The following is a 24,866-nucleotide window of genomic DNA, read 5'->3' on the forward strand; positions in this document are numbered from 1 at the left end:
GTCAAATCCTTTAAGAATCAGTCTGCGACCCAAAGTGCTGCTCCCAATTTTCAGATTTTAACCAGGACATGAATTACCTTTGAAATAAAGCCTCCCCGTTTGACAAGTAATGTGCTTTTTCAGGTTTATAGGTCAGGTCCTGTGGGATGAGATCAGTCATGTCAGAAATAAAGCACACCAGATATGGAGTAGATAACCAACAGCCTGTCTAGTAATAGCCTTTATCTCCACACAGGGATAAAGCAGTTAATCTTTATGGTGGTGTGCATATTTTTTTAAATGTTAACATATTTTTTGTATCCTAGATTACTGTGCATAGATATTGCTGTAAAAATATATGTAGAAATGTTTGTATTTTTATGGAAATTACTAAAATAAAGACAATTCTTATTCATGTATATTTATGCCATTAGTTTGAGCGGCCTGTCACCGTTCCAAGGCGAGACGGATGAAGAGACGCTGAGGAACATCGTGGCAATGAACTACGAGTTTGAGCCTAGCTACTTCAGCCAAACCACCAACATGGCTAAAGACTTCATCCAGAAACTGCTAGTTAAAGAACAGAGGTAGCAATAATCTGATTAATTATATTAGAATAATCGGGATTATAAATTGGTTTAGAGTAGGCGAAAGTTTCCCAAAACATTTTGTATTATTGTACTTTTATTTTGTAGAATATTTATCCATTATTTTGTTTATACATTTTAATGTATGAATACACTTTTTATATATTTTTTTAGATTTTTTTCATCAAAAAGATTGAAATATTCCCAGATTGCTCTGCTTTGAGGGAGTAATATAAACTGTATTTCAGATTCAATTCTATTTTAATTTAATCTTTAACTGTCTAACCTAACTTTTGCCAAATTGATCATTTATAAGGGTTAAATATTCCTTATACTAATTTTGTGCATTTGTATTTAGTGAAAGAATGACAGCAGAAGAGTGTCTCGTTCACCCCTGGATTAAGGTGAGATGCGTGAACTCACCAGTTTCCTCATAGGCCTATTACATTTCATGACGTGATTAGTTTTCATTTTACCTTGATCATTTCAGTAACTGTTTTCCACATCCATTTTATTTTTTAGCCTCTCAATAGAACTCAAATAGCCAAGAGGAACCGCTCCTCCATCAACATGAAGAACTTTAAGAAATTCAACGCGAGGAGGAAATGGAAGGTTGGTATTCATGTCACTGCTGTGGTTTTTTTTAACATGGTCAGAGAAACTAGCTATTGGCTGGAGTGTGTAGACTGTCGTTACCCACAGACCAACTTTTTCAGTCACTACCTGTGTGTCTCAATGCATACTTTGTCTTTTTGTATTTTTGTCTCCCTCAGTCATTCTCTGTCCCCGCTGCAGTATTAATGAACATCTAGCTTTGCTATTTTGTCATATTGGCCTCTCATTTCTGCATTTAACTGGCAGCTGTTTACATGATACATGCGCTTCACTCTCTCTTAAAGGGATAGTTCAGCCAAAAATATATATTTGTTTCTTTACAAGAATTTAAACAGAGATGTTTTTTTGACACAGGACTTAAAGAAAAGCACAAAAAAAGACTTAAATGTTCCTTTAAATGTCTGAACGGTTGCTAACGCTACCTTAGCTGACTCAAATGACTCACTTCTCTAAACTAACAGACCTATGAGTAAAGAGAGACACCTGCTGAGTCATTATGTAACTCTGTCATGATGCCCTTTTTGATGCTTTTTTTTCTGTCTGGATTGTGATGAATATTTTGTACAGATAAGCTGTGATATTTCTGAACTATTACCTAGCTAGTTGTTCTTCTCGCCACACAGATGTCGTTTAACATGGTTTCGGCTTGTAATCGGTTTTGTCGACTGCAGTTACTGTGTAAGGCCCACGGTCCGGAGCAACAAGAACTGGTAAAAAAATCTCTTGAAAAACACTATTTTAAAAGCTTTATTTTAAAAGATTATTTCTAATTACTGTATTGAGAAGGACATAGATAAGGTGCTTAAATATAAAAAAATAATGCAATGGTTCTTTACTTTCCTTTTTTTTTCAAAATCAGAGAGACTGTGAGAGTGATCAAGAGGACACAGGCACAAAACCTGCTTCTCTCTTACGCAGACGTCTGAGTAGCAGTTCATAAATGTTATCGGTAGAGGGAGTCACAAACCACAAGCATCTCCCTGTAACGAAGCAGCAGCGCTCATTCAACCTGCAGTACTTTGTACTGCTAACAGGGGGAGAAACAAGCCGCAATCCACAGGCTTTCTTTCCCTATTCAAAGGCCTTGAACCTCAGTGCATGCAATTACCCAACCACCAGCTGCGTATCCAGTTACAGTGGATGACCACATCTGAAAGAGGAATGGGGCCAAGAGATCATTGTGGTTTCTATGCTAATATGCAAGTGTGTTCATCGAGTTCTACCTCTGATAGTATGAGTGTGATGCTTCTACCTGAAGTACTGTTGACAGGATCTTGAAGGATGTTCCTACAACATTTCCTTAAACAAATAGTTTTTTTTTTCCTCCGGTCATATTTCAGTAGGATATATACATGCTATATACACTACTGTTCAAAAGTTTGGGCAGGCTTTTCTTTTAAAGAAATTAATACTTTTATTCAGCAAGGATGCATCAGATTCAGAATTGATAGTAAGGACATTTCTATTGTAACAAAAGTCTATTTAAAATGAATGCAATTCTTTCTACAAAAATAGTACACAACTGTTTTCAATATTCAATATTGATGTTTAATGAGCAACAAATCAGCATATTAGAATAAATTCTGAAGGACCATGTGACGATGAAGCGTGGAGTAATGGATGATGAAAGATTAGAGAAATTAAAACATTTTACCAACCCTAAAGTTTTTAAACAGTATTGTTTAAGCTAGTGCTGGGCAACGCTTAATCACATCCAAAATAAACATTTTTGTGTTCATAATATATGTGTGCATACTGTGTATATTTATTATGTATATATAAATACACACAGGCATGTATATAGTTAAGAAAAATTTTTGATTATATGTTAAATATATTTATATACAATAGAAATTATTTGAATATAAATATATACATGTAAATACATTTTCTAAATATATACTGTATGTGTCTTTATATAATATACGTAATAATTATACAGTACACACAGATATGTTATATAAAAACTTTTAATTTTAATGTGATTAATCATTGCTCAACACTAGTTTGAATAAAAAGTGTATTCTAATATATTAAAGCCCTGTTTATACTTGGTACTAACATCTAGCTCAAAAACATTTTAGCAGCTTGTAATGAGAGTTCAAAGGAAGGTCTCTGACAATATGCATCACTTTGTTAGTTAGAAATGTTCAAATGCAGATTATTTAGAAATACACTGAGTATGCAGTCTTTTTACATTACACTACAGATGCAACATGGTCACATGCATTTCTGACTACCTCTGAATGTGTTTTGAGTCAACCGATCATGAAACATTTTGAACCCCATTTAGTACTGACAACATGTGATTAAATCAGCCGAGACGGATCTTAAAACCAGGTGTAAACAGGGGTCATAGTTGAATGTACTAAAAGGAAAACAAGCAAGCCAAATTATAAGGGAGGGCTTTCGGGCTGATGCCTTAAAATACATATTTTCTCAAAAACTGATCTAGACCAATACATTTTCTGTCCTAAATTAGACTTCCAGAGACCAAACCTTATTCCCTTTATTGATACCATAGTGAGATTGCATCTATCTCTGTATCTCTAAATAATAGTTGAAAATATTAAAAGAGTGCACGTTTAATATCTAGTATCCATCTTCTTCATTATGGACATCTCTGAACATCAATGGTATGCATTTATGACAGATATATATACGGCTGTTATAAATCGTGTTTGACATGTAAAGCAGTTAACTGTTTTACAACGTATTGACTTTCCTCATCGAGTTTAATCAACAGAGATTTAATGTGAAGAGACACTTTAAATGTACTTGAATGGTGTCATGCAGTGTTGAGCTTTATGAAATACTGCGTCAATTATTCTAGACACTAATTGTTGCCTTTACTTTCAGAGTTTCAAGAAACTATATATAGTTAAATGAGTCTTTTCAAAGTATACTGGTCTTCCTTGTAGATTTAAAGTCACTGCTTAGTCTTCCATTATTCAAACATTACAACATTTTACACTCTGGCCTATAGAACTTGTAATATGAATATCGCACAGATTAATAATATATATCATTGTCATGATATATTTTGTAAACTATACCTGACTTGCAAGAATGTTGCTGTGTCTTCAGTTATGTAACATTTGCCTGAGGGTTGTAATTCCTTTAATATGATGTAGGTCTATCGCAATTTAATGTATCATATATGTCAACAGACCACTTTTTGTATCAGTACCATTTGTTGTTGTTTTTTTATGTTTATTCGTTTTTTTAAAATGCAGCATTTCAGATTAGTGAGTGAGATGTCTTCTGAACAAGTCTGTTTATCAAGTCGTCTTATGCAGTATTTGTGTGTTTCATTTGCATCTGTGTATTTGTGAACAATGATTTGGTGCATACTTGTTTTTTTATATTATTTGAAACTATTACTATATACTATTGTCTTAGTTACGATAAGAAAATAAACAATTTGGTGCATGCAGTTTTTCCTATACAGTTTGTTAGTTTAATGCATGCCCTTGGTTTGTTTGATACTGCTTGGTGTAAATTAAAAGCAGTTTGTCCTTTAAATATGTCTGATCAAATTTGTTTTAACACATAATTCTGGTTTTCAATTATCACGGAAAAACCTGGAAATATCAGGGAATTTCAGAAGTGTGATGTCCAGAGCAGGAAGATCAATTATTAAATTGATAAAACACCAACAATAAGAAACGTATGTAGCTCTTCACAATTGTTTGAAAAAGGTAGGAAAATTAATCAGTCAAACAGTGTATAGGAACCCTGACATAAGATCTATTATCGACAAGGTATCAAATAGATATCTTTATTAACCCCATTAGCAAGACCTAACCTTCCTTCATTGTCTTAAATGTACACGTGGAGTGTGTTGTCTATATTATATGGCCATAAATGCAGTCCCATAGAAGAACACCTGAGCCTGTGGTGTCGTCACCAATGTGGGCGTGGCGACGGCGCTGGTCACAGCAGAGGCCGCGAGAGCGAGCGCAGTAATTCCCGGTGTACGAGCGCATTATGATGTACTTTACCGGAGTTCGTCCGGTAACGTCATGAGTGGGAACGTCTCGGAAACCATCTGGTCTAGATAAGATGAACACACCAAGAGGATTTTTTATGTTTTTGAAGACAAAGTCAACTTCGAGGAGCGTTTGTTTGGATGAAATTAACAGAAAAAACATTAGGATATAATATAAACATAACACACAACGGACAGGTAAGTTACTAAAAGTAATTAAACACTGTTTTAATTAAGTGGGAACAGGCATTGAGACTGTATGGGATATGAAAAGAAAAAAAGACCGTTTAACGTTTAAAAAAAAAAGTGCCATTACTTTGTCCAAGGACTCTTTAATGTCAATAAACGGACAAGAAAATGTACATTTGCTGCCATTATACACTGTTTTTTTTTTTCAAAGTCTTTCAAAAATGTAAAATTTTAAAATGTTTATTTATTCCTTATGTTATTAAATACTTAATAGTGTTCTTTTGTGCGCGTTACCGGTTCTGTATTCATTCTGTAAACAAAGACAGCAGTTAAGAGTAAAGAAAAGGATTAGGAGCAGGAAATGCTGTTTGGATGTTGAGAATGTGTAACCGAGTGTGCGAAAGAAAGCTCTTTGTGTCTGGCCCTATATCTGTAATCTCCAGGGGCCCCTGTGCTACCTGAGACCTTTTGTGAGGGCCTGCTGCTTTTCTTACCTATAGAGTTCTGTTTAAAAACATGACTTCATGGAGAGAGAATGAGCAAAGAGGATTGAACCAGGGAAAGCAGAGGTGAGGGGTGAAACGGACACAGAAAAGATCATACTAAGTAGGATCAGGATCTTTTTTTGCGGTGGAGATGGCGAAAGTGACAGATGAATGTAAAACATCAAAGAGACAAACATGGGTCAGTTTATAAAGCATTAAATAATACATAGGCATCTTAAATCAGTGTTCATATATATAGCCTATAAAAATACTAAATTATTTTTAAATAAATGTTATTTTATATTGTAATAATTTAAATATTTGTATTTATTAAAAATACTATTATTATTACAATTTATTTTTAATTAAAAAAAATACTGATACTATAGCAATAAAATGGCATATTTGGCAATAAGAAAATAGGAAAATATTTATCATAGGTCAGCAAACCCAGTGAATGTGTGTGGCCTGAGTCTGAAGTGTGTTAACAGCACAGTTGTTGTTGTTAACTGTGTCATTACGTGGGGGGAAGTACCATAAAAGTCAATGTGTCGTAAACAAGGAACCTCTCGTTATTTCATGCTGCAATTATGATGGGAATGCTTTCTCTGTAACTTTAAATCACTTCCATTTAATTTTGCTGATCTAGAGATCAGACCTGAGATTCTGAGGAACAATTGATCTGATTGCAAATGCATTGATTTCTCACAGAGAGGCATTTGAAGCGAGGTCATTCCCTGCATTCAAGTGTAATTGCTTTTGAGCTTTTGACCTTTTAGAAATTCTTGGTCTAATGATTTTACAATGATTATTCAAACATTATCTACTGTATATATTAGAGAACTTGAAGTGCTTTTAATCGGTTAATCTTGAGTTGATCAAAGTCTGCCGTGACAGGAAACCTCTTAACCTCAGCAAACAGAGATCTAGTCATTAGTATGAGCTGCTCAGCATGCAAAAGAGTCCTGTGTTACTCAGAACCCCCCTCTGAGAATACATGCGGCCTTCTTCACAGCGAATAAGAAAAGGAAGAGGGGATAAATAGAATTGGGGTGACAAATGGGAGGGGGTGAAGGGCATGTTTATAGTCACTTTGGTGACTGACAGCACACAAGGTGGTGAGGGGGGTAAACATCTTGGAAATGAGAGGGCAGAAGGAAAATGAAAGAAACAGGGTTCTTCTAAACTATTTTTGCGACGTTGTTTATATTAAAGATTAAATGTTTATTTAAAAGGACATATTCTACCCAAAAATGAAAATTCTGTTAATTCATTTAACCCTCACGTCTTTCCAAAATTGTACAATTTTTCTTTTTTCTGTGGAACACACAAGAAGATATTTTAAAGATCGTTGGTGACCAAACAGCTTGATCCCATTGACTTTTATTTAAACGAAACTAAACAAAACCTGCAACTGCTTGATTACCAACATTCTTCTTCATATCTTCCGTGTTCCACAGAAGAAAGCAAGTCATACGGGTTTGGAATGATACAAGGGTTAGAATTTTTATATTTTGCTGGACTATCCCTTTAATTAATACTTTATCTTTGATATAAACAATAGAGGTTTGCAATGACATGAGGGTGAATGTATGAGAGAAATGTCATTTTGGGTGGACTATCCCTTTAAAATAAAGCAGTGTGAACATTCTTAAAAATATATTTCTGTTAGAAGAAATAAGTCATAAAGATTTGAAACAAGATGAGTGAGTACAAAATTACAGTTTGGATTTTCCTGGTGAACTGTCACTTTAAAATGTAAGGTTCATTGGCTTCTTTGATGCCCCAGATCACAAAATTAATTCTTCAGTACAATTCAGAGGCTCCACTGAAATGTCAAAAGTGCTTTTCCTCTGTTTCGGGTGCTAATCCAGTTGCTAATGGTGACAACCTTCGGGTGAGTCATGAACTGAATACAGTGTGCCAGTGATGCACCTGCAATCACCACACACTCGAACACATGCGTAAGTATACACACTTGTATGCAGCTGCCGACCTGTACTTTAGTCATTGTAGACTGTACTTTCTCCTATTGTCCGGCATGTTTACTCTTTGGGAGAGGGACCCAGTGTGAACATGACATCAGTAGATTATGAAAGAAGGGAGGGGAATATCAAAAGATAGGCTGTAAGAAAATCACAGGACATTTAAAAGAAAGCTTGGAAAGAAAGTTGTTGCCTTTCAGCCATCACAACAAAATGTTGCGTGATTCTTAGAGAGTAATGAACAATACATGCTTTGTTTTACTAGATGCAGGTTTTATTATGTATGTATATATTATGTAGGTTTCTTACTTTTGAACTTAAGGTCATTTGTCAACAATACTACTAACATGAAATAATGCATCTTATTCTTATAATAATAATAATAATTATTATTATTATTTTTTTTTTTGTATGTTTTTTTACATATTTATTTTTGGCATTTTCTGCCTTTATTTTGATAGGATAGTATAATGACAGGAAGCAAAATGTGGGGGGTGGAGGTGGGAAAGTTCCATGAGATGGGACTCAAACTCGGGATGCCTGAAGAGCAACGCCAAAAAAAAAAGTTTTTTTTTTTTTCTTCAGGAATTTATCAAAATATTTAAAAAGGTTTGCTGCATGGTTAAAATAGGCCTAAGCTACGCATTAAAAAAAGTGTTTTTAGAGAAAAAAAAAGTGCCTAAGGCACACCTGTGCAATAATCATGCTGTCTAATCAGCAGCTTGATATGCCACACCTGTGAGGTGGATGCATTATCTCGGCAAAGGAGAAGTGCTCACTAACACAGATTTAAACCGATTTGTGAACAATATTTGAGAGAAATAGGCCTTTCGTGTACATAGAAAAAGTCTTAGATCTTTGAGATCAGCTCATGAAAAATGGGGGCAAAAACAAAAGTGTTGCGTTTATAATTTTGTTCAGTGTAATTAAAAATTATATAATATAGGCAAATATTTTTTGTCATCAAATCCCCACAACCCTTATTACATCTAAGTATATAAGGTTAAGCAATATAAGCTAAAAGCATTCAACCATCTCCGCAACATGGGCATGAGTGGTATTTGAGGCAGACTATTTGTTTATTTGACCAATAGCAGCTGGACTGAAGTGTTCAGGAAACCTGTCTGAAAACAGTAATTATTCTTTCAGCCATGCCACTGCAGGGTTAGCAGTGTAGAAAACCTCTGTTGAGCAATGAATCAGGAGGTAATTTGATCTATCCATTGTTTGGGGCTAGACTCTAAAGTTAGGGTGGTGTAAGAGTTGGTGGAAGAGGGGTGAAAGAGTAAATGTATCACAGAGAGGACTGTAAAAGAGGCCCGGGAGTGGTGGAGGAGTGAAAGACTAAAAAAGGGGGGGGGTCGGAGGGTGTATAAAAGAAAGAAAGTTGCTGTTCTCATGTGTCTAGAGGAAAAAAGCGCTGACTGCCTTCATGGTGACGTAATGTGATTATTGTATCATCAGTAATCTTGTGATGATCTTGTGGAATTTTAAAAGCTATGACATCTGTGTCGAGCAGATGTACACAGAGACCAAAATAATGCCACACCTGCCAAAGGTCAAAATTTTGCAGCCAAAATATCAAAACTGTATTTTCCATTATTTTTATTAATAAATGTGTATTTGTTCCTATGACAGGTGTAATTATATATAGATTTTATCCCTGCATACTTGCAACTCGTGTTCTGAAAAAAAAAAACCTTTCGGCATCCTGGATAAACCAGAATTTCCACTAACATTTTCTTCTGTTGCCTTGAATCAGATCTTTTGAATCAGATCACTTATTTATTCAACGAATCAGTTGATCTATTTCGCAAAATACATATGATTCGTTCATGAAACGACTTGATTTGGTTCATGAGTTGAACTTTTTGACTCAGTGTTCCAGTTTCAGTGGAACTGCCCAGAAGATTGTCAGTAAATTATGACTTTAATATAATCCACAAGTTGTATGGACCACTTTTAAGATCCTTTTATAATGCTTTTGTTTCTTTTTTGAAGTTTGTCAAATACAGCCCTTTGGTTTAGAACAACGTGAGTTTGAATAAAAGACATGCTGTGTTTAAGAACAAATATTCATATTTCATAAGCATTATATATAGTGCAATAACAGTTTTGTTGTTCGGAAACAAAACAATGAACTTTGACCTCTTCGATCGATACAGTCCCAGCCTCTACGTCCTCGTTTCTACAGTTCGTTCACTTTCTCTCATTGTACATGCTTGCACACAAAGGTGTGGAACAGGTGGTGGCAGCCTTATCTCAGCCTGTTGGCAGACTGCGTCTTTGTGATGTGTGCACTCATGGACAAATTATTTGCAGAGCATTACTTGCTTTTAATGTTTGCTGCAAACAGGGATAGAGAGACAGAAGCTATTTTACTTGAGAGGAAATGGTTTTATATGTGTGGTTCACAATGCATTCCTAGTAGAACAGACATAAAGAAAAGGATTGAAGCAGAACCACTCCAGACGATTTCAAAACAGTGTTATGTAATAAATGATAACCATAGAGACCGAGGGGAAGAAAGCAAGAGGGAGGTAAAATTAGAGATAAACGGTCTTGGAGTGAAAACATTCTCCAAAGCTCTTCCCAGCCCATCACGCACTTCCCATAAACTCCTTCATTTGTTTTTATGAATTGTGAAATAGCCTTGCTTTTACAATGGGGTGAATTTTCTCATGTGCTGGACTTTTATTGCAGTTATAAACTGAACTGTGATATGAGATCAGATACCATGCTTATTTACACTGCAAAAAAAAAAGACTCATGAAACACACCAGATAAAACTGCATAGAGTTACACAGTAGGGTAGACCCAAGTCATATCTAGTGACTTAAGGGTGGCTCTTTTGACTTTTTGCTTGAAAGCAGCCACCTAGTATCTAACACACCTTAGAAACTGGATAACAATGTGTTAAAAACTAATCAGCAAACCAAAGCAACAATGTAGTACACTGATATCAGTGTTGGGGAAGCTACTTTGAAACTGAAAAGTTAAAAAAAATATGAAGTAGTCATGCTACAGTTTTGAAAACTTTAAGTATACTATTAACTACAAACAAAAAAACTAGTTCATTAAAGTAATTGAACAATATACATATTTTAGAAGTAAAACATATACTATCCAATGGCATAATCAACCAACCTGTGTTTTTGGATACAGCACCATTTCTTGGGCATTTACAATTTGTGTATAAAATCAGATGAATAGTTACAGTATATACACATAATTTTGACTTTAGCCATGCTTTAGTGGTGGTTTGGATATGTAACCGATGTAATGGATATAACTTTTTATTATGATTACATTTTTTTTGAACCATTTATCCAAAAAAAATTTTCAGAAATTGTAATGTCATATTTTGATCTGTAGGGGGAGCAGTGAAGCTATAATCTGATTATGGGCCCTGAGGATTTTCCTGACCTTATGGACACGGTATGTATTTGTGAATACAGTATGTGTCTCTCTGAGTAAAGATCCATGTGTACCAATTATGTGCCAATAATTTAGCATCATTTTTTTGTTCTTACTTTCACTCATTACACACAGATGTCGAGCACTCCTCCTCCCTCTCCTCGTCCTGTCTGTTCCTCATTCTCACCTCCTTACTGCTCTCCACCGTTCGTGACCTTACGCTCCCCTGCCACTCGTCACCTGACTCAGCTCGACCCCTGGAGGAGACACAGCTGGGAACCTGGAGCTGTTGCACAGGGATATCCACCCAATGACACACGCAGGTAAAAAATTATTCATCTGTGCTGACATGTATTATCATGATGAATAAACTTAATATAATTTGTGTGTAGTTTCAGATATACAGGTGCATCTCAAAAAAATTGAATATTGTAAAAAAGTAAATTTTTTGTAACATTTCAAAAAGTGAAACTTTCATATATTCGAGATATCAAGTTTTTATCTTTTTTTATTTTGATGATTAGAGCTTACAGTACATGAAAGTCAAAAATCCAGTATCTCAGAATATTAAAATATTTCCTAAGATCTTTTTTTTTTTTTGCAATTGGCAAAACATAAAAGTATAAGTTCTTTAAAGTATGTTCATTAATGCATGCAAAACTTGGTCAGGGCTCATTTAGCACAAAATTCCAGCATCAGTGATGTGTGGCATGGTAGCGATTAGCCTGTGGCACTGCTGAGACACTATTGAGCCTTTAGCTCAACTGTTTTTCACCTTCCTCTTAAAAATATCCCATAGATTCCATATGGGGTTCAGGTCAGGCATGTTGGCTGGCCAATCAAGCACAGTAATATCATGGTCAGCAGACCACTTGGAAGTGGTTTTGGCTCTGTGGGCAGGTGCTAAAGTGCTGCTGGAAAAGAAACCAGCAATCAGAAGCTTGTCAGCTGATGGAAGCATTAAGTGCTCAGAAATCTTCTGGTAGACGGCTGCATTGACGTCACGGCACCCGAATCATCACTGACTTCAGAAACTTCCCAGTGGACTTCAAGCAACTTGGATTCTGTGCCTCTCCAGTCTTCCTCCAGACTCCAGACCTTGATTTCCAAATGAAATGCAAAATTTACTTTTATCTAAAAAGATGACTTTAGACCACTGAGCAGTAGCCAGACCTTCAGAATGACGGCTTGAAGGTCTGGAATTCATGGCAGTTTTCTTTGGCTAAGGAAACCATGTGGTTACTTGACCGATATGTCAAACAACCAATCAAGTATCATTCAGTGTCACGTTTAGGGGTGTGAAAAGGTCGCCACAATAGCAATTCAGTGTTTAAAACTCTCTGATATATTTTAAATATTCTATGCCGCAAATTTTCAATATTTCACATACTTTTGAAACTCGTCTTCACAGTTGTAAACACTACGGCTTTCTTCTTTTGTGAGGGGGTTTGGCACCACGACATCTTTATTTCCAGGCGGAATGTTAAAGAATGCGACACACGTTTCTCGGAAATCCTGTAGAATTCAACCAATCTGATGACGACTTTGACACTCCTGAAGTGTTTCCACTTTTGTGTCCCATATGCATCAGACGTTTAGACCATGGCTGAGACTACTGAGCAACAGTCCAGTTCTTTTTCTCCTTAGCCCAGGTAAGATGCTTCTGACGTTGTTTCTGTTTCAGAAGTGGCTTGGTAGCCCTTTTCCTGAAGACGTCTCAGCATGGACTCCAGCTTCAGTCCACTCCTTGTGAAGCTCTACCAAGTGTTTGAATCAGCTTTGCTTAACAGTATATTCAAGCTTGCGGTCATCACTGTCGCTTGTACACCTTTTCCTACCCAATTTCTTCCTTCCAGTAAACTTTTCAGTAATGACCTTCTGTGATTTACCCTCTTTGTGGAGGGTGTCAGTGATTGTCTTATGGACCATTGCCAAGTCAGAAATCTTCCCCATTATTAAAGTTTCAAAAAACAAGACATACCTGGAATTTATATTGTAGGATGATAATTTAATGAAACTCAAATGTTAATATTCTAATATTTTGAGAAACTGGATTTTAGACTTTCATTAGCTGTAAGCTCTAATCATGTTTTACCTAATGTTTTATATTACATGTAATGATTCTAGAATAAAGGAAAGTTCACTTTTTGAATTTTGATGCACCTGTAATTTTTATAATTAAAAATAGTAATTTAATATATTTTAATAATAATTTATTTTTACATATTTACATATTATTTTTAATAAATAACTCTTTTCTATTTTAATATATTTTAAAGTAAATAATTGTGATGGTAGAGCTGAATTTTCAGCAGCCATTACTCTAGTCTTCAGTGTTGCATGATCCTTCAGAAATAATTCTAATATGCTGATGTGTTGCTCAAGTGACATTTCACATTATTATCAGTGTCGAAAAACAGTTTTTTCTTCCACCCAAAAATGATAACTTTTGTGGAAAACCTGAAGCATTTTTAGGACTTTTTAATGAATAGAAAAAAACGCATTTATTTGAGACACAAGTAATTTGTAAAAGTATGAATCTCTTTAGTATATTTTGTACAGTCTAATGCATCCTTGTTGAGCTAAAGTATACATTTTTCAAAAACAAAATCTTAGTGATCCTACATTTTTTAACCATTTTATTGTAGTTTTTGTTTAATAATTATTTATTTTTTGCAGTAGTCTTTTAGGATGCACTAGTTGCATCAGAATTGTATACTATATATAAATGAACTAATGGACCATGTTAATTTATAACAAAATGCATATGCACGTTTATAAAAGCTTCCTGGTATGTGCATTTATTCTTATTCCAAATTGTGCTTTATTACTCTTTCTCTTTCACTCACATTCGTCCATGGCTGTCCTGATATAGGGCTTCTACTGTGTCCCTCTGTGGACTATTATTGTGAGATCACCACCAGCCAGTGCCAATGTACTCAGTGAGGAGACGGAGAGAAACACACGCACAGATAACAACACACACAGAATTACATAGGTCTCTCTAGTAAGGATCTAACATTACACTGCAGCGTGGGTCATTTTAAGGTTAGCGTTAAAGATGTCAACTTAAAATCATCCAACGGTAGATGAAAGAGTGAGATTGACATTTTTATATGTCTAATATTACGATTTTGTATATATTTCTGTTTACATATGTGTAGGTTTGTTTATATTATTGCAGATGTTCTATGGAACTTGTAATTTGTGGTACTTTATAATTATAGTGATCAGACAACAGGACAAAACACAAGTCTGACCTTCAGTTACTTACATTGTTGGATCATGTTATGCATTAACAATGTATGTGAATTAAATCTTTATTCTCAGTGTCAGTCTTGAAGATCTGGATCCGGATGAGATGTCCTTAGTGCTAAACGGTGCATTGAGGTCAAAAAGAGCTCGAGAAGCCCGCAGGTCTGTCACTCAAGCTTCCCTGACGTCACTTACCGAGGAGGAAGTTGGAGCAGAGCATCAGGAACATCATCAATCAGCGCTGGAGGTTAGAACACGCACACAGAGCTTCTGTGAGCTGCATTACTATGTTCTGTATACTTACAGTTAGTAGCCACCTTTTAAGCTATGAAAAAAAAATGAACGTAACTATAAAACTGAACGTAACTTTTTCAGAAACTATCAAAAATATGCCATTACAAAAGAAGAAAAGCACAATGAAAATGAAAAAAATTAACTCCGCCGCACAAATTTAATAGGCTCTTCAAATGGTTCATTCTTTGTTCATGTTTTTCAAATATTCGTTTTCGCTAATCGTAGATTCTGAATGCATTGCCACAGATTTCGCTTACGCTTCACAGTTTTCCGTTTGGTGTTTTGACACAAATCTCTCATGGGGGCGGGCTTAACAGTGATCTACTCTGATTGGATAGTGAGCCACTTGTCCTTCAAAGCAGCTTGAAGTAAGCTTTTGTTACTGAAGTAACCAATAACATCGATACAAGTTTTATTCATGTTACAGTGTGCAACAGTTCGTTGCGGGTTATTATTGTCATTCAGTAACACAATCTTATTTCAAGCTGTCTTTCAGACAGATCAAGATCAAGAGATCAAGATAGAGCAGCAAGTTTATTCACTGATAAGTGGAAAAACAACAAAATGAAGAGTTTCAGCTTCTATTTTTGTAACTTATTCAATAGAAATGTGAAATGTACTTTATGTTCAGAAAAATAACTCTACCTATGCAAACCACACAATACTGAACATTTACTTAAAGTGGAGTATATAATATATTTAGACAAAATTTTATACTTAAATTCTGCAATGGTGCATTAAATTATTAAAAAGTGGCACTTTTTTGTAACAATGTACAATGTCAAATAATTTCAGATAATTTCAAATAAATTGCTTGAAAATTCAGCTTCACACACACATCACAGAAATAAATTACTAATTATTCTTAACAATGATTATTAAAATATAAAAGTTATATTTCATAATACAGCTGTTTTTAACTGTATTTCTGTACATCTTTCAAAAACATGAAAAAAATATACTGGCCCTAAATTTTTGAACAGTAGTGTAAATTAAATATTGAGTTAATCAGATAACTGCTTTGTAAATTTCTCCCTCAGGTGCAATCCAATCAGATGCATGGCTGCAGTGTCTCCGCCCCCAGCCTGTGTATGATGCAGCAGATGCCCAGAAGCTCCGCCCCTCGCCCACGTTCCTACTGCCATGGTCAGTTGAGTGTGTTTGGGGTTTCCAGCTTGTTTACAAATTAATTCAAATGAAACATTCATTCATGTTTCCTATGTGGTTCTTCCCCTCACTTTTTTATATTCATTTTATTTTACAGTTTCCTCCCTAAACATAAGTTTTCAAATATTTTGTGTCCACTATGTTTCTATTTGGCTCTGAAACTGAAACCGATATTAAGACAACATTACTTCATGAACAGTCCAAGTTCTGTTTCCTCAAATCAGAACCTTTTTCTTGTCTTGTTCGGTGTGATCTAGAGAGTGTTTCGTACCACCAGATTGGAGGATCATCTCACAGGTGTGTCTCGGTCCTGGCTTGTTTGAATCATTAATATCCTAATATATTCAATTGTAAATATCCATACTTTTAATTTCTGATACAGTATAGACAGCGAGTTTGCTTCTCCGGATTGGGACATAGATAGAGGGCAAATAAAGGCTGAGGGGCACAAAAACAAAGAGGACGCCTCAGGAAATCGTCTGGAGCGTACACTGAGCTTCCTGCGCAAGATGACTGCTAAAAGCAAGGTAGGCGCCCAGCTTCCTGTCCACTCCTGAGCTTACTGTGTCATATGACCAGTTTCATTTCTGTTTGGCTGTTATTTTAATCTGTCTTAAGAAGAGATACCACTTGCATATGGCATAATGCTCCTTTTAGTTCAGGTGAGAGGGGACAGTGTAGTAAAACTGGACAATAGTCCCATTCCAGTCCAACAGAGGGCAGAGTGAGACAATCCTGCTGAACAGGAAACTGGAAAATTAAGCAAAAACCCTGTTCTCCCTTCTCCACTTGTTCTCTGTAAAATTCCAGTTACTGCCTTTATTATTAGCTCTCAAACTAATAATACTCGCTCTGTACTTTCGCTTAGCTCCTGGGTGAAATTCCACAGCTTGGTTTGTGCTGAGAATCAGATTCCAGCTTTTCATGAATCATAGGAGCCTGGCAAACACTGACTCACTTAGTAGTCAGCTAAAATGTCTCAGAAAGTGCGGCAGAGTCTGCAGGTTTGACGTCTTATCAAAGCCATAATCATTTCTTTAAATAAATTCAGAAAGGTTCCAGCAGTTTCATGCCTTTTTGTGTTTAAGAGACAGCCTTTCTACAGTAGAACACAAAAGATATTTTGAAGAATGTTGGTAACAGTATTGGTTAACATTGACTTCCGTTATATGGTCAAAAAAGCAGAGACATTTCTCAAAATATTGTCTTTTATGTTCCCCAAAACGTTCAGGGTGAACTATCCCTTCAGTTTTCAATTAATTGACATGATCTATGGTTTCAGAAACACTCACTGAACCATCAGAAAGTACTGTGCACCATTAGTTAACATGATCTTGGGAGAGTGAGATGCAATATTACAAATTGAAATAAAGCCCCTTTCGTAGTTGTTTTAAGGACGGATGGCAATCAAAAATACTGTCTTTGACCCAGTTCACTACTATGACACATGAGGAAGCAGGGTTTTATGCTTGAGTGATGATAGGTCTGAAGATGACATTTTTTTTTTGAGTCAGTATCGCAGTGCTTGTGAAACAAAGTCCTCGTTTGTTCACATTAGTGCTTGTCATGTTCATGGACTGTCAGATCTTTACAAGTCTTTTTCAAAGTAAAAAATAAAAAAGCAATTATGTTAACTTAGTATTCCTAAAAGATTTGAATTTGCTTTAACTACATTACAATTCAGAAGAAAAAATATAGTTATATCAGTAATATTTTTAATATTATTACAATTGAAAATAATTGTATAAAAAAGTATATAAAAAGCTGAATTTTCAGTAGCCATTACTTCAGTCTTTTTCCCCCATGCTTCTATAATGGATTGAAGTCCAAAAGAACAGATTTTATTTGAAATATATATTTTTTATAGTGTTTACTGTCACATTTGTTATATACATGTTACATTTTATGTATATGTGAGTATATATACATATATATAATTTTTTTATTTAATGTTTTCAATTTCCCATTGCAGACACATATAAAATATTAGCATTTTTATTATTTGCATTTAGAGGAAATTAAGTCACAATTGTGAATGAAAGATGCAATTAACTTTTTTTTTTATTATTATTTATTTTTGCCCTGACAAGGAAATAGGTTTTCATGTAAACTTTCCCATGTGTCATTTCAAACCAATATAAACCTATAAGATCAAGACTCATCACATTTACTGAGTTATCATTTAAACTCTTATCATCACAGCCAAAGGTCTGTTTGAATTGCCAGTCTTTCCATGACATCATGGGCACTAAACATCACACATGTGCTTTTTTAGATCTTAAGGGAGCTTCGACAGAATTGGCACTCGTGATTAGTCGTCCACTTTAGGGAATATTGTTTTCATGCCAGGCCCGCAGGCTCCAACACAAACAGTCCTGCAAAAGACGGGAGGAGTTTTATGAGACAGCCTGTTTTTTTGTAAAGCAAGCTGGACCGTTTGCTTAAATAGCAACGTCTTGTTTTTAAATAGCTGTTTAAAACCACATTACCAGATTTATAGTACAGTCTACAGTTTTCTCTAAATACGTGTTATATAAGTAACACGCTTCTGTCTGAGGTTTTGTTTAAAACGTTCTTCTGCATTATGTTTATGTCTTTGATAGATCACAACCATATGATCAGCTGGGAAGCACAGACAGACTTTCATGTGACTAGACTTCCTTGGAAGCGCTCTCTGTTTTTCTCTTTCTCTCTTTCTGTCAGATCCAAATGCTTATATGTGCATGCACACACACAAACAATCACACATGGGTCCAGTCAGCTGTTTGAAACCTGATCTGGTCCCATTCACACGTAGGGAGGAAGGAGCTTGGGAAGGGACAGACCACAGGCAAAAACTCAAAGCAGCATGACTGGGTTTTTTTTTTACTTTGTTAGCCTTTAGGTATTAATTCTTTACTGTTGAGAGGGAACTTTTTGATTGTATTGTACAACATTTTTAGCTTTGAAAAGGGATTTTAATCTTTAAGAAAAGGCATTATCTTATTATTAAACTTATTTGTAGCGAAAGCTGTGCAGCAAATATAAATATGATGATCATGTTTAGTAAAGCTTTTCTTTCTTTGTGGTACCACCACAGTGCAGGAAAATGTGTATCATTGTGGGCATGTTTTTGTGACATATCAGGACACAACTTTGTATAATGACATGGGTATGACACAGGTATTACAAGGAGAGGGTGACTTATGAGGACATAACCCATGTCCCCATTTTTCAAAACACTTATAAATCATACAGAATGAGTTTTTTTGAGAAAGTTAAAATGCACAAAGTTTCCTGTGAGGGTTAAGGTTAGGGGTAGGGTTGGTGAAGGGCGATAGAATATACAGTTTGTACAGTATAAAAACCATTACACCTATGGGATGTCCCCACTTTTCACAAAAACAAACATGTGTAAGTGTGTGCGTGTGTGTGTGTGTGTGTGTGTGTGTGTGATGATTATTAGCCGCAAAGTAAACAGTCTGGCAGAGTCATCTCATCGTCTGGCCTGTTTCCTCCTCCCATTATCTTTAACTCTCAGCCGTCCCCTCTGTTTTCCTTGTATCCTTCAGTTGCTCTTTCTGTCCCACGCATTATTAACTCGCATATTTCTCTTTTCTGCAACCCTTTACATTTACACCTTAACAGATAAACGTTAAGCATTACACATTACAATCTTTCCTTCTTACCAAAGTACCATAAAATACATTTAATAAAGTGGGAATTACCCAACGAGTGCAACGGGCACCTGTTCTTGAAATATTGCTGTTAGGATTTTTTACTGGCAGTCATTTTTCAACAACTGCGTCTCCCCTCGCTGTTGGCCATTTGCTGCACTGTTTACTCCAAGCTGTTGGGAGACTCATAAAGCCACAGAGGCGCCCGTAGGGTGGAGCACAGGGCCTTTTTTGAGGTTATAACGCCTTTGCACTGGTTTGGCAATCCCACTACAGGAGCAAACATCTGTGAAACATATCAGCAGGAGCCCCTCCCACACCCCTGTTGACAGACTGGGATCTGGACTGTTTTGAAATGGAAAGGTGAATGAGATTTTAAAGTAAGGGTGCAAATATTAGGTAAAGTTGTCTCCACATTTATGTCTATCTATCTATCTGTGTGTGTGTGTGTGTGTGTGTGTGTGTGTGTGTGTGTGTGTGTGTGTGTGTGTGCGCGTGCGTGCGTGCGTGTCTGTGTGTGTGTAAATGTTTATTGACAGTGTGACAAAAACAAAATATAACTTCCTAACTTCTATCTAACTGATGCTGCATCTCACTTAGCCAAAATTTGAAATACACTCATGAATAAAATTGTACACACACACACACATTCACCTTTAGGCTTCACGTTGTGTAGTGTGTCACAATCTGTGCTGAATGACAGGCCTCGTGGGCTTCAGCCTCCAGAACCTGGTCATTATCTCTGCAAAAACACACAGAGACACACAGTCCTCACTATAACTCCTACTGTCATAAACACGCGAAGAAAAACACATTTTCCCGTCTGCCGCAGAAAGCATCTCTGAAGAGAGCCTCCTCTATTGAGTGGTAACCCACAGCAACGCTCCCTCTCTCTTTCTCTTTCATTCTCTCTCTTTCTATCCATCTATTTCAGTGTAGAGTCATGGCCACATCTAACACCCACTATCATTGTAACTACCAGCTTCAGTGTAATGCAGATTCATGCAAAATGCATACAACACATAAATGAGGTCTATTTCTCTGATCATTTAATCTATAGCTATGTAAAATCACAAAATAACTTATTTGCTCTTAGATCAGGACACTCAGAGAGTTTCGTTTAATATCTACTTTGACTTAGATGTTTCTCTTAAAATAGGATGAAATGCTTAAATTACATTGAAAACAAATGCATGTACAAATGTTTATTTAAGTACATATTGAAATCTCTGGCACAATTTGAGACCTTGACATTTTACTCAGGAAAAAAATCTGATAAGCAGAAGACTTATCAAAAAAGAGTTTGTTTTAAATCTAATTCCTGAAATGTATTCTTTTTATATATAAAAAAAGAAAAATCTATTGAATAAACAGTTTAACCCTAATTTTTATCTTCTGATGTATGTGAGCTAATTATTATTATTATTTACCTAAAATTTGTTTTTTGTTTTTTGTTGTTTTAAAGCTACAAGTAATTAAGAAAAACAAAAATAGCAAGTTAGAGAATGTAAAAAAGGCATTAAAAAAAGTGGGATATAACTTTAAAAAGTGAAATTGCATTTATTTATTTATTACATTGAAAGTAATTGTGAAAAGGCAAAAATTCAAACATAATTTATTTGTTATTTTCAAATACATTGAAAGAAATTATAAAAAAGAAAATATAGCAAAAGTTAGAGATGTAAAAAAGTCGGGGGGGGGGGGATTATGTTTTATCATTTTAAAACATAAAATGTTATGTATGTGTGTGTATGTATGTATTTATGTACATATGCACATATTTATTTATGTATTCATTTAATTATTTTCTGAGATCAAATGAATGATGAATAACAAGATCAGCCTATTAGATCAGTCAGTGTCGTCAGTGTACTTGTTGAACTGGCACTGATTATGAAGTGGCATCTCGCTTATTAGCATTTGTTAGCATAGCTTGCAGCAGACCGCTCCAGTAACCTCAGCATTATACGAGTACAGAAGCAGCCCTCCAAAACTCACTGAAGACAGAGTATTCATCATTATTGATCTGGTCAGGAGTGCTGCAGGGGCTGAAATCTGACTGCTAATAAACAACAGAACTAATCCCATGCCACACATTTGTTATACCAACACAGGGAAGAAAGCTTGTGTGCATGAAATTAAAGAAATTGTTAGTAAGAGGGAGAGGTAGAAGAAGTGTTGAAACACTTGTGTGGAAGTCCGCCCACAGTGCAATCTGTCCTTCCTCAGAGACAGTGAACCACAGAGCGAGCAAGAGAGAAAGACTCGGAGAGAAAGAGAGAATGGTGCTTCACTATTTAAAGTTGAAGAGCTAGTGGATTTCACAGAAAGAGACGTCATATACTCGTTTTCTGCCAGAATAGTGATGGTGAATGGTGGAGGGATGGCTTTTTGAGAGCCGAATGTTTTTACTAAATGTCCACAAGCATAGTACATTGCAGTTTTTGAGAATTTATTTTAACTTACATAATCAAATAATTTAATAAAGCAGGCTTTGGTGTAACAGTCAAACCTTTTTATTTTTAACAAGCAATATTCATGGTATTCAATTATAAGCAATGCTAATACATGTATTTCTTTTATTTATATTATAGATATAGTTTTGTGTATATTTATATATATTAAATCATAGTAAATAGTGTATTTATATATTCATTATAAAATGTGTACACACAGTATTTATATGTATGTGTGTGTGTGTGTGTGTGTGTGTGTGTATAAAGTGTTTTATATATATAGGACACACTCAAAGAGGGTTCACAGATGAAAAATAAGAAACACTTTATTTGTAAAATAAATTCATCTCCAATACTCCAATCTTCTATCATTTCGGGCTTATCCATTGTTATTCGAATGCTAGTAAAAACTGCCAAATAAGGTTTGCACGTAGTTACGTTATGATACATAATATTCAGAGGGTGGGGACACTGGGGGATTCCCTCAGTCTATGTCTCTGCATCTGCTAAATGATTTTTTTATACCCAGTGAATTAGGAGTTAAAACTCCCACCCAGGTGACACTACTCCAATAACAGACTGTGCAAAATACCCAAATTATCTTTAAAATATTGCCAAGTAACATTGCAATTTTGCGAACAACAGTAAAATAAGAGAAGGACTTTAACTGTAAGCTACATGAGCATACACAAAATGAAGGGAACAGTAACATCTTAATATTAAAACGTTCAGAGGATATGTTTCTTTCTTTTCCTAACATTTGTTATTATTAAAATCTTATATAGTCAACATTATAGTCCAAACTTTTTTTTATTTACCACTGTATTTTGACAGTAAGGTATATATTCAAAATACATTGTCTATGACCAAAAATGTAAGAAGTTATATGTTTTCAGTAGAATTTAAAAAAATGTGCTCTGCTTTAGAACGCATAAAAATATATACTTAGTGGGTTTTTTTGGTTTTGTTTTTTGATTGAGTTGAGTTGGTTTGGCATCAAACACAATGTGATCTTCAGTAAGCGAGATCTGACAGGAACAGCAAATTTTCCGCTTAGGCGAGCGCTTAACGGACAGTTTAGCTCTCAAATAAAATCAGCAGCAGGCCAGTAAACCAATGAGAACTGAAGAGTCACAGCGACAGAGAGCAGGTGAGAAAGTGTCGGGGAATCCGCTTGCCGGGAAGCTTCCGTCACTGATGTAGATCCACCGTTTGTAGGGCCCAATTGTTCAAAATGTAGAGATTAAGACTTTTTGATTTATTTTTTTCACTTAAATAAATATTTTTGTAATCATACACAGAGTAAAGTACCAAAAAAAGGTAAAGTTGGGTACCGGTTAAAAAGTGAACGGTACCCAACCCTACTCTCGACCTCTGCTCATCTAACTCTCTTATCTGTTCCACAACCAGATTAAGTAGACCAGATTATGTCGTCTGAGCTACAGTCAGTATTGTTTGATGAATCCAAAATGACTAGATGGGACAGTACATCTGTTGCAAGATTTGACCTGCTTTAATCTTGATTTAATCTGCTGAGAGATTTGTCTAGCTTTAATCCATGCCACATATTTAAAAAAGAAAAAGGCTTTTGCGTGCTTCTGTGAGTGTTCCTGTATGGTATAAGAACCCAAAACCTTGCTGCCCACTGTAAACTTTCCAGGCTCCCCTCATAACCCAGCCAAAGACTAAGTACACTGTTGGCATGGCGACAGATGTGGCCAAGGCGGGAAAAGAATGTCCCCTCCTCTCCCTTCGGCTCTCTTCCCAAAAGAAAACGTCCACCATTTTCTGCCTTTCCCGGTACACAGAGGTGATCTACAGAGGTGCGTGCAGAGCCACTCCAATGCTGCAGGATTTAGAAACATTGGATACTTACAGATGTTATATGTTGTAACTAAGTGTCTTTATTATTAAATGTTAATTTGCATTATAAATGAACTATCCATCGTCTCATTTTCATTTAATGTAGTAAATGGTCTGATTTCATTCAAGGGTGTTTTTTGCTCGCTTATGCAGACCACAAGCTTTCCGAAAATTATTCTTAGTTCCTTCTAGTGGTACAGCCCTCTGTGAAAAAATGCTGAATAGGTGTAAGTGCCGAAGCTGATGTCATTGTTTGTTTGTAGGATATCAGCGACCGGGTTTGAGAGTCTCCAGTATTGTTGTTGCTTTAGTACCATTATTACATCATGACAGATGGTAGCATCTATTGTACTTAAACCACACAGAACAGATGTTTCCATCATATTAACTTGTGACAGGCCGAATATTAATATGCAGATATTTTGCATACACTTAAACTGACTGGTTATCCAAAGAAATTAATAGCCTACTAATTCTATGGGTATAACACTCACAAATATTATCATGATAATTCTATATTTAGAAATGTATGTGATATAATTTTATTATTATTATTATATTTATTATATTATATTTATTATTATTATTATTTTACACATCATAGCTGATAAAGCATTCTCAAGCAAAAATGATTTAAAAACATATAAACATGTCAGTTTTACAGTTTAAGTTGACACAACAACACGGTTTACTATTTAATGCATTTTAATTATTATTAATAACGATGATACAAGAAAGAAAGGGAAAAAATGCGTTTCCTCGTATAAATGAAAATATTTTTTCCTTGATTGGTTTAGAAATATTTACAATAAGATAAGTAAAAGATAAGATAAGAGACAAAATGCCCCTCATTTCAATTGAACCATATAAAGATTATAGTTATCTAGATTCTAAGCGGTCGGCAATACAGTCATCTTGCGCTTCCTG

General features: G+C 35.4%; 2 protein-coding genes across 4 annotated transcripts in view; both read left to right on the top strand.

Annotated features, from left to right (window-relative positions):
- Window positions 1-4,706, top strand: part of LOC127978900 (death-associated protein kinase 2-like) — a 20,613-nt gene extending 15,907 nt beyond the window's left edge. For both annotated transcript variants that reach the window (XM_052583866.1, XM_052583865.1), the window contains exons 8-12: window positions 414-566; window positions 925-970; window positions 1,089-1,178; window positions 1,805-1,891; window positions 2,041-4,706. In XM_052583866.1, the coding sequence (XP_052439826.1) occupies window positions 414-566; window positions 925-970; window positions 1,089-1,178; window positions 1,805-1,891; window positions 2,041-2,121 (457 nt within the window). In that variant the 3' untranslated portion in view covers window positions 2,122-4,706. The remainder of the gene's footprint in view (window positions 1-413; window positions 567-924; window positions 971-1,088; window positions 1,179-1,804; window positions 1,892-2,040) is intronic.
- A 460-nt stretch (window positions 4,707-5,166) lies between these two features.
- On the top strand, window positions 5,167-24,002 carry LOC127979053 (uncharacterized). 2 transcript variants are annotated; one of them, XM_052584170.1, is made up of 8 exons: window positions 5,167-5,370; window positions 11,207-11,269; window positions 11,384-11,571; window positions 14,579-14,750; window positions 15,838-15,943; window positions 16,222-16,261; window positions 16,347-16,491; window positions 23,737-24,002. In XM_052584170.1, the coding sequence occupies exons 2-8, from the start codon at window positions 11,234-11,236 to the stop codon at window positions 23,968-23,970; spliced, it is 921 nt and encodes a 306-aa protein (XP_052440130.1). In that variant the 5' UTR covers window positions 5,167-5,370; window positions 11,207-11,233; the 3' UTR covers window positions 23,971-24,002. The 2 variants fall into 2 exon arrangements, with proteins under 2 accessions (XP_052440130.1, XP_052440131.1); XM_052584171.1 differs by lacking the exon at window positions 23,737-24,002 and adding an exon at window positions 18,568-19,286.
- Window positions 24,003-24,866: the final 864 nt, after the last annotated feature.

The sequence above is a fragment of the Carassius gibelio genome, chromosome B19, assembly GCF_023724105.1.
Source record: "Carassius gibelio isolate Cgi1373 ecotype wild population from Czech Republic chromosome B19, carGib1.2-hapl.c, whole genome shotgun sequence".
In the NCBI taxonomy this organism is placed as follows: Eukaryota; Metazoa; Chordata; class Actinopteri; order Cypriniformes; family Cyprinidae; genus Carassius; species Carassius gibelio.